The sequence below is a fragment of the Xenia sp. Carnegie-2017 genome, unplaced genomic scaffold (genome assembly GCF_021976095.1).
Source record: "Xenia sp. Carnegie-2017 unplaced genomic scaffold, XeniaSp_v1 HiC_scaffold_14, whole genome shotgun sequence".
Taxonomy (NCBI): domain Eukaryota; kingdom Metazoa; phylum Cnidaria; class Anthozoa; order Malacalcyonacea; family Xeniidae; genus Xenia; species Xenia sp. Carnegie-2017.
This window is the reverse complement of record NW_025813447.1, coordinates 867,613-876,352: the sequence shown is the minus strand read 5'-3', so window position 1 is coordinate 876,352 and position 8,740 is coordinate 867,613. Positions and strand designations below refer to the sequence as shown.

General features: G+C 35.8%; 4 protein-coding genes across 4 annotated transcripts in view; 3 read left to right on the top strand and 1 right to left on the bottom strand.

Moving 5' to 3' along the window:
• Positions 1-382: 382 nt before the first annotated feature.
• On the top strand, positions 383-7,017 carry LOC124434884 (UDP-galactose translocator-like). Its single transcript, XM_046984820.1, has 5 exons — positions 383-400; positions 5,244-5,371; positions 5,632-5,975; positions 6,085-6,319; positions 6,388-7,017. Exons 2-5 carry the CDS (start codon positions 5,317-5,319, stop codon positions 6,813-6,815), a joined length of 1,062 nt encoding a protein of 353 aa, XP_046840776.1. The 5' UTR covers positions 383-400; positions 5,244-5,316; the 3' UTR covers positions 6,816-7,017.
• LOC124434886 (unhealthy ribosome biogenesis protein 2 homolog) lies at positions 582-3,499 on the bottom strand. Its single transcript, XM_046984822.1, has one exon. It carries the CDS (start codon positions 1,581-1,583, stop codon positions 660-662), a length of 924 nt encoding a protein of 307 aa, XP_046840778.1. The 5' UTR covers positions 1,584-3,499; the 3' UTR covers positions 582-659.
• The window catches only part of LOC124434887 (S-adenosylmethionine mitochondrial carrier protein-like), a 23,281-nt gene continuing 19,982 nt past the window's right edge, over positions 5,442-8,740 (top strand). The window contains exon 1 of the mRNA XM_046984824.1: positions 5,442-5,452. The gene's annotated coding sequence lies outside the window, so the exon portion shown is untranslated. The remainder of the gene's footprint in view (positions 5,453-8,740) is intronic.
• The window catches only part of LOC124434885 (cyclin-dependent kinase 20-like), a 2,810-nt gene continuing 1,219 nt past the window's right edge, over positions 7,150-8,740 (top strand). The window contains exons 1-7 of the mRNA XM_046984821.1: positions 7,150-7,711; positions 7,808-7,881; positions 7,961-7,997; positions 8,076-8,189; positions 8,257-8,331; positions 8,402-8,523; positions 8,652-8,714. Of these exons, the coding sequence (XP_046840777.1) occupies positions 7,637-7,711; positions 7,808-7,881; positions 7,961-7,997; positions 8,076-8,189; positions 8,257-8,331; positions 8,402-8,523; positions 8,652-8,714 (560 nt within the window). The 5' untranslated portion in view covers positions 7,150-7,636. The remainder of the gene's footprint in view (positions 7,712-7,807; positions 7,882-7,960; positions 7,998-8,075; positions 8,190-8,256; positions 8,332-8,401; positions 8,524-8,651; positions 8,715-8,740) is intronic.

The window sequence follows — 8,740 nt, the reverse complement described above, 5'->3', positions numbered from 1 at the left end:
TGTATGGTACAGCTGCAGTCTGTATATGGTGCAGCTATAGTCTTTGTATAGTACAGCTATAGTCTATGAATGGTACAGCTACAGTCTATGTATAGTACAGCTACAGTCTATGAATGGTACAGCTACAGTCTATGTATGGTACAGCTGCAGTCTGTATATGGTGCAGCTACAGTCTATGAATGGTACAGCTACAGTCTATGTATAGTACAGCTATAGTCTATGTATGGTACACCTACAGTCTATGCATAGTACAGCTATAGTTTACGCGAATAATTACGAAGTGAAACGCATTAAAGGTCTACCACCAAATTTTATTTCCCCGACGGCACAAAAAAATTAAACGAATGTTTTTGAAAGCGGAGAGAAGGTTAATAAAGCGCTCAATCATGCAGCACCAAAGGTATATCTTTTACTTTGGGTTTTTTAAAGTTATTAGTTGTATACTCCAAAAGAAAGCACGTCGCTGGTTTCAAACAAAGTGCAATTATCTCACTCTTTTCGTTAACATTTTTGTGTTAAGCATGTTTGGATTGGTTAACTTTTAAAAACGTAAACATATCGCTGATTTTCTCAAAACGAAGTTCACTTTAGTTCCATTTATTATAATTTCTCAATATTATTTTCAATTATTATAAACTAAACATTTTATTACAACCAATCTAAGCGTTCCCTTTAAACTTATGATGTGCGGTGTAATCTTCTTTCAAAGATCGGAACAGCTCTCGTTGATTGTTCGGAAGATAAACGTGAAGTTTCGTGAGACAATCGTCGTTGCATAGATCAAAAATGTAATAGACGCCTTGCACAATGACTTGACGTATAGGAGCACGTGCTCCATGACATGAAATCACGTGGATACAATCGGCAAGAAGGTACAAAGAATACTTGGACATAACGTCTTTATGTGATGAGATTTCTTGATAAAGACGCGCCATTTTGTTCGAACAATTTAACAAATCCGTTTCTTCTGTTGGACAAAGAGGATCGCTAGAAATGTCGCGACAACTGTTGCGGAGAAGGCTTTCCAAAAGTTCCCTAACACATGGTATGAATATGTGAATCAATCCATACACATTTTCAGAATAAAAAAATAAACTCCAACTGAGTATGGTAAACTTGGCCGTGAAAATACGACAAAAGTCCTGAATCCTTGATTCTTTCACTTCACTTGTCAAAGCTTGAAAAACCAGTGAGAAATCATTACGATGAAACAGTCCATTACCCATAGCTACAAGTTGTGCAACAACCTCAATACAAACAATGTACGCATTTATATTGCTGGATGATTTCTTCAACAACAAAATCATAATCTTGTCCATCTTTTGTCGCAACTGCTTCCTGTGTCGTTTGCTGCTTGTCGTCGATAGCAAATCTTTAAAAATTTCCACACCAGTTGTATAATTATCATTGTCTTCTTTCACACTCCATTCTAAGATGTCGTTGACAGTCTTGATGAAATTCCCTTCTTCTTCTTCATCATCAGCCAAACATTCAAACAGTTTATTTACAGCCTTCTTTAATAAGGTAATTTCCTCGACATTTTCGCCTTTCCCGTCCTTCGTCGAGGGCGAAAAACCTTGCATTGTATTTCCAAACACTTAAATAAAATCCGAGAGCGCGACTCGTCAGAGACCTTCAAAGAATATTCACAATTGCTCTTTAGGATGCGAGTAAAAGCTTCAATAAGGCTGATAGTTGTTGCTTCATCACTAGTTGGTTCTTCCATCTCGTCTAATATCATCACAACCAGAGCAGATACAATATTTTCCCATTCATCGTTTGCAAATGTAAAGTGAAGTTCCTTTACTGGTACCAAGCTCACTGCACGTGTTAAAGCAGAACCCAAGGTGATGACCGCAATTTTCATTTCATTTGATGTGATGGCCCTTTCCTGATAGATTTCAAAACACTCGAAAAAGACCTGGTAGCCGAGATTACGATAGAAATTGCAGTCTTTAACGAAGCCTTCTTCTTCTTCTTCTGTTCTAGAAAATCGATGCAAGCACACATAACAAGAGATTGTGTTTTCAAATGATTGTTCGGTGTTTATTTCTAAGATTTTGAGAAAATTAAAATATCACTCGCTTTCTCACCACCTAGATCTTTTAACGTGATGAACACGATGTTCTCAATTATTTTTTGCGTAATTTCAACTAAACGAGGAAAATGTTCGCTAGCGTTTCCTTCAAATGCGGTTCGATAAATCCAGTTACAAAGTGATGAGACATTTATAAAACACCAAGGTGAAAACTTCAACTTTACATGTTGAGGATTTAAAAGAAATAATAAAAGATCACGACATGTAATCTGTATTTCCACAGGTTGCAAAACTTGACTTGCTTCATGATTATAACCTGGAAATTTCATAGATAAATCACACATCAATATACCAAGTATTGTGTGGGCTTGGTTTATCAAAGTAAATTGATCACATTGAAGCTTTGGAAGTGTTCTTAAAAGTCCAAGGACCGTCATGAGGTAATTTTCTTTGCCTTTTATTAATTTCTTTCTTTGAGAAGTGAAAGTAAACGTGAGACTGAACAGAAAACCCCGGCGTAATGGAAGGCTTTAGTTATATCGATATCTTTCTCAGCATCATTTGTATCAACATCATCCCAGGTAAACACCTTGTGAAATGTCCAGCCGTCAATCTTCTGAATGTTTAAACCAATTAATTTCCAGAACGCTCTAACCACCTTAGTTTGCAACAATGGAAATGAGATAATGACGCCACTCTGAATGACGGTTTCTGAAATTGTTCGGAGTGTAACTGCAGATTGACGAGTCGACTCGGAGGATCTTTTAACAGAAGTGTCGCGACAAAGAACTCGGCGAATTTTTCGAGTAGTGTTTCGTAGTAATAAGGAATGAGCAAGAATAAATATTCACAAAGAAGAGACCAATGGGCGATGGGATAGTTTGAGCCATCCACGCTACCTGGATTCAAATTCCACGAAATGGTATCATTTTCAGTTACTTCGATGCTTGGAATGTGAAGCACAAAACGGATCATTTCCTCAAATTCATCGATCATTTCCTGAAATTCATCGTCATCAATATCATCCACCGCCAAAAGTAACCTTCGAATGCGATGTAACACAGCTAACTCTACAGAGAACTCCAACCTCTTGTCCTCGCTCAATATCAACAAACCAAACCAAGATTCATGAGGTACATACGACTCCATACTTTCATCCCAACTCATCTCAATATAAAAATCTTCAGGTGTTGCAATTACATCATGTTGATGCAGAAACAGGGTTAAGCAATTGAGACTGTTGACGAGGTACATGGTGCAAAATCCAACATGATTTTGTGAAGCACTTGCTAAGGTTGGCATGACTGTCATTAATGGTAGGATGACATCATGTTTAAGATTGTGAAGGAGATTTTCTATTCGTGTTGCTTTAGTTATAGAAAGACCATGCGGATTTGATGCATCAAATGTTGAATTTACAAGGAAGTTTGCTAAAAGACTAGTCTTTATTTCTAGTGATAAATCAGCCATTTTGCTTTGTGTAATTTGTTCCACTTTTTCTTTCATTTCATTGATAAACATCTCCAAAATTTCAATAGTTTGATTGAATGGGCAGGCTTCAAATGAAGTGGAAAACTGCGACAAAACTTTCACAGGAATTGATTCCATTTTTTCCCCTAATTCATCTGCAACCTCCAGGAAAGATTTTAGCAATTTATACATTTGATTTAGTTTACTATACGTAGCAATAAGATTGCAAAGAAATGTATTAAAGGATTCCTCATTTGATACGATTTCTGATTTAACAAGACATCTCTTTAAAATTTCTTCAAGTGAATTCTCAATGATTTTATGATTCAGCTTCAAGATGAGATCAAAACTCTGGAATACATCCGAGCTGATGTAAACACTTGATGAGAGCAGCTTAGTTTCACAGAACAAAACAAACCAATTAAATATTGTACTGTTATTGATGGAGTCTTCAGCAATTTGATAAACATCAAGCTCTAACAAAGTCTTCAACATTTTGTTTATCATTCCTAATTTATCAAACTTAAGACAAGCTGTGTTGCCTATTTCAACCAGCTTGACAAAAAATTGAACTTACTGGCATCATCTGCTTTCTTATCTATTTTTAAAAGAAAATTTTCAAGTAAAAACGGCCAGAATTCAGACACAGCCATGAATACATACTTTTCTTCAATGTCAATACCTTCCACTGTTATTCCTCCTTCAAACTCAGCCACAAAGTCTTGTAAAACAGAAAAGAGGTGATCGTAGTTGTTCATAATCTTTGCTTTTTTCATCATTGGCTCCTCCTGAACATTCGTGTCGCCAATATAACTTGATAACATATCTTTGTTGAATAGTCCTGACACTAGGACGGAATCTAGTTCAGAACTTATTTTATATACTTCTGAACAATGGAAAGAGGTATTGTTTTTCACCAGCATTCGAAGTATTAGCAACAGTGAAAGCAGTTTGTCACAAAGATTATTGAAAACTTTATGCTGTGTCATTTGTTGATTCTGGGCAACTTTATATTGGTATAGCGCAACATTAGCAATACAAACTAGAACTGTCATTAACCTTGATGGCATCACTTCAGGCAGCAGCAAATTTGCCATAAGACATGTTGAAATATCTTTAACTACTTGTTCAATGTTTTCAATCTTTGTAAAAAATGCCATTGACATACTGGGATTTTCAAACAAGGCGGTGAAGCATAAAAAAACCGATACAATTCTATCCTGATCACGAAGAGCTCCATGTTCTTTAAGACGTTTGACAAACACATTCTTGATGTCTTTAAGTTCATTAAAAATAGTAGCCGATACCTTCAGAGGAAGAACAATCTCTCTACAATGCTGATGGTTTAAGAGTTCACCAAGTAGCTTCCAAAGTTCTGAGCTTTGTCTTTCATCTCGTAAAAAATTACCATTCAATAGATGACATGTCCAATCAACAAGAAGCTGAATTTTGTTAGATAAAAAATTGTTTTCATCGTTGAGGATATTACGAGCATGTTCGATGCGTTCTTTATGGGAATTTTTTTGTTTCTTAGACGTGAAAATAGACCAACGTCGCTCATAATATGCGTAAATAAATCCACGTGCTTATCATCTCTAGTTTGGCACCATCTTGCCGTCCACTCCAGTTCTCGTTCAAAGTTCAAATAGCTTAATAATTTATGTCTACGTCATTCATTATTTAATTGTAATATATTTTAATAATTATTAAAGGCTCGCATTTGACGTTTGTCTAGCGGCCTTAGAAACGTGGCAAGTGCAAGTGATGTTGTGGAACGGATGAATTTTTGATTGGATTCATTGAGTTTCATGATGTCAAGCAAAACTTCGAGCGAAGAAACCGACAAAACTAATGCCCCTGATGGTAAGTCGTAGTTTATCAGCTTTTCTTGAAATTTCAAATTTGTCAATAATATTGATGTACCTTCGATCGTACACAGAGTACGTAGACGTTTAATATCTTAATATTTGCATTAGAGTCTGTATCACTGCAATCAAGGTACTGCAATCAAGCAGAACAAAGCTTTAGACATTCATTTCACAGGAGTTTTGACGAGGAGTTGTTTCTAAAAGACAGATTTGCGCACACCATGACAATGTATAATGTTTATCGTTCTTTTTTAGTATCCAGGGGTCTCTTCAGTATGAAATCAATAAGTCTTATAGTGTTGGTGATTCAAAATGCCTCCCTTATCCTTACAATGCGATACACAAGAATGACAGGAGGAAAACTTTATGTTACATCAACGGCCGTTGTTATGACAGAGTTCTTTAAGTTAGTTGCCTGTTTGATAATCATCCTCATTGAACACAAAGGCAACATTGTAAATTGGGCATCCTTCTTGTACAGTTCCATCTTTGGAAACATCACTGATACATTAAAATTAGGTATTCCTTCGCTCATATACACTGTGCAAAATAATCTATTGTATGTTGCTATTTCAAATCTGGAGGCTGCTACTTTTCAGGTAGGTACTTTATGAATACTTGTATGAAAATACAAAATGTGGTGTTTGTAGCCATAATCTTCATGTATTTATTCTTTGTTATGCAAATATTTTGCTTGCTTTGCCTTAGGTGACTTACCAGCTGAAGATCTTAACAACAGCATTATTTTCTGTGTTTATGTTGAGGAAAACTCTTCAACATGGTCAATGGTTTGCTCTTGTCATGTTGTTTGTGGGTGTTGCTATTGTTCAAGTACAGAATATTGACAGCAACCAAAAACAAATCTCAGATGTTACTAGAAAACAGTATCCATGGATTGGTCTTAATGCAGTCATAGTTTCAACCATTTGTTCTGGATTTGCTGGTACGGCTTTGGGATTTGAGATTTGCTGTTTGCTCTCGTGATACTGTGATAGAAATCTATTGTTTTAGGGGTATATTTTGAGAAAATCCTGAAAAGTGGTAAAGCAGGAGTTTGGATTAGAAATGTACAAATGGGGCTATATGGTATTGTCATTGGATTGATTGGTATGTGGTGTAAAGATGGTGCAAGAGTGCAAGAAGATGGATTTTTCCATGGTTACACAAAATTAGTCTGGTGTGTGGTCCTCAACCAGGCATTTGGGGGATTGCTAGTTGCGGTAGTTGTAAAGTATGCTGACAATATTTTAAAAGGCTTTGCCACATCAGTAGCCATTATCATATCATGTTTTGTCTCAGTGTTTTTCTTTTCCTTTCAACTTAACTTAAAGTTTGTAGCTGGGGCAACCCTAGTTATATTTGCTGTTTACATGTATGGCAAATGTGCAATTGTACCTACTCAGGTAAAAAGTGACATTCCGCGTGTTTCACGTGTTTGAATCACATTCTGTTCACGTGTTTCACATATTTGAACCGTATCCTGTTCAAGTGCTTCACGTTTTTGAACAAAATGTAATACGCATGCGTACCTTTGAATAAACTGTTTATTAATTCTTTTTATGGTCTTAAGACCAATGATTTGCACAGTTTTGAATGCTGGCATAAGAGAGCAGATATATTACATACATTAATCTCCAAAAATTTTGTTTTTTCCGATTTCTTTATACTGCTTCGAAATATGCCAGATTTTCGCTTCAGTTCAAGTGTATGATTTCATGTTTTTATCATATTCGCCTTGTTGACATCATCAGCGAAATTTTCTAGCTTAGACAAATAGGACGACAAAGAACAACCAGTTTATTCCAAACAAACAAATACAAACAGATACCAACGAAAATTAGATACAAAACCTAAACACAGACTCCTTCATGACAACGAAATGCACTAGCCATATACCCGTCTCCGAATGGAGCAATTTCAGATTGAAAACTTGAAAAGCACATTGAATACTTGTTGTATCCTTCGCTTAGCGGGTTCCACATTATTGCTACAGGCAATTGGAGAAAATATGGCGATGAAAAACACATAAAACAAAAAACAATTTACGACAACTCGACCGCACGTACAGAGAAGAAAGGAGTTAGCAATATAAACACACTGGAAACATCATGTCATGGCTTTGTTAGTTCATCGCAGTCGCAGCCAATAGAATTGCCAGAATTTAGTTATGAACCAATCACGTTCAACCATTGCCACCGTCATAACATGGAGGACAAGAAAAGACGAAAAGTGAGTTAGTCTGAGATTTTCTTCAAAACAAATGGAACAGTACAATATACTCGGTCGTATTGGGGAAGGAGCTCACGGTATTGTTTTCAAGGCAAAGCACATTCAGGTACAACTTGTATCCAATAGATTTTAAGCAATTCTTAAACATAAGGTTTAAGATGATGAGGTGTAAACATACATAATCATACTATTCTATCTCTAGAGTGGCGAGGTTGTTGCCTTGAAAAAAGTTCCTTTACGAAAACTCGAAGATGGTATTCCAAACCAAGCTTTAAGGTAAGCAAAAGGGAATTTGTATGGTTATGATCAGCGTTGGATTTTATTTGTTGTAACTTTGTAATTTCTTTGATTTCAGAGAAATTAAAGCCCTTCAAGAGATCGAAAATCAATTTGTTAGTCAATTTAATTAAAAATGTGCTGTTAACATGTAGTGTTGAGTTTGATGTAGTTCAATAGTTGTAATTTTACAGGTTGTTCAATTGTTTGATGTGTTTCCTGATGGAGCTGGCTTCGTGTTGGTGTTTGAGTACATGTTCTCGGATTTGTCTGAAGTCCTTCGGAATTCTGACAGTCCACTGACTGCAGTATGTAAATTTGTGTATTTCATGTTTTCTAAATGTATTACATATTTACATTATGTGTTTATTATAGGCACAGATTAAGAGTTACATGGGTATGTTACTCAAAGGAATTGCCTATTGTCATCAAAACTTTATTATCCATAGGGTAATTGAAATATAATATTGTTTCAATTGCTCACTGACCAAATTAATAATGCCTTTTCTTCGACTGTCAGGATTTAAAACCTGCTAATCTTCTCATCAGTTCTTTGGGGCATTTAAAAATTGCTGACTTTGGTTTGGCTAGAATCTATTCTTCGGAGGAGAACCGCTTGTACAGTCACCAAGTGGCCACAAGGTTTTATAGTTTAGCATCAACTGTCTATACATTGAATTCAAAATATTTTTGCATTGTTTAATTTTATTCTCAGTTGTCCATTGCATTGTTAAATAACCTAATTAATCATCATTGTGATGAATATTAAGGTGGTACAGAGCTCCAGAATTGCTATACGGAGGTAGAAAATATGATGAAGGGGTTGACTTGTGGTGGGTGTGTCTATAGTTGAAACATG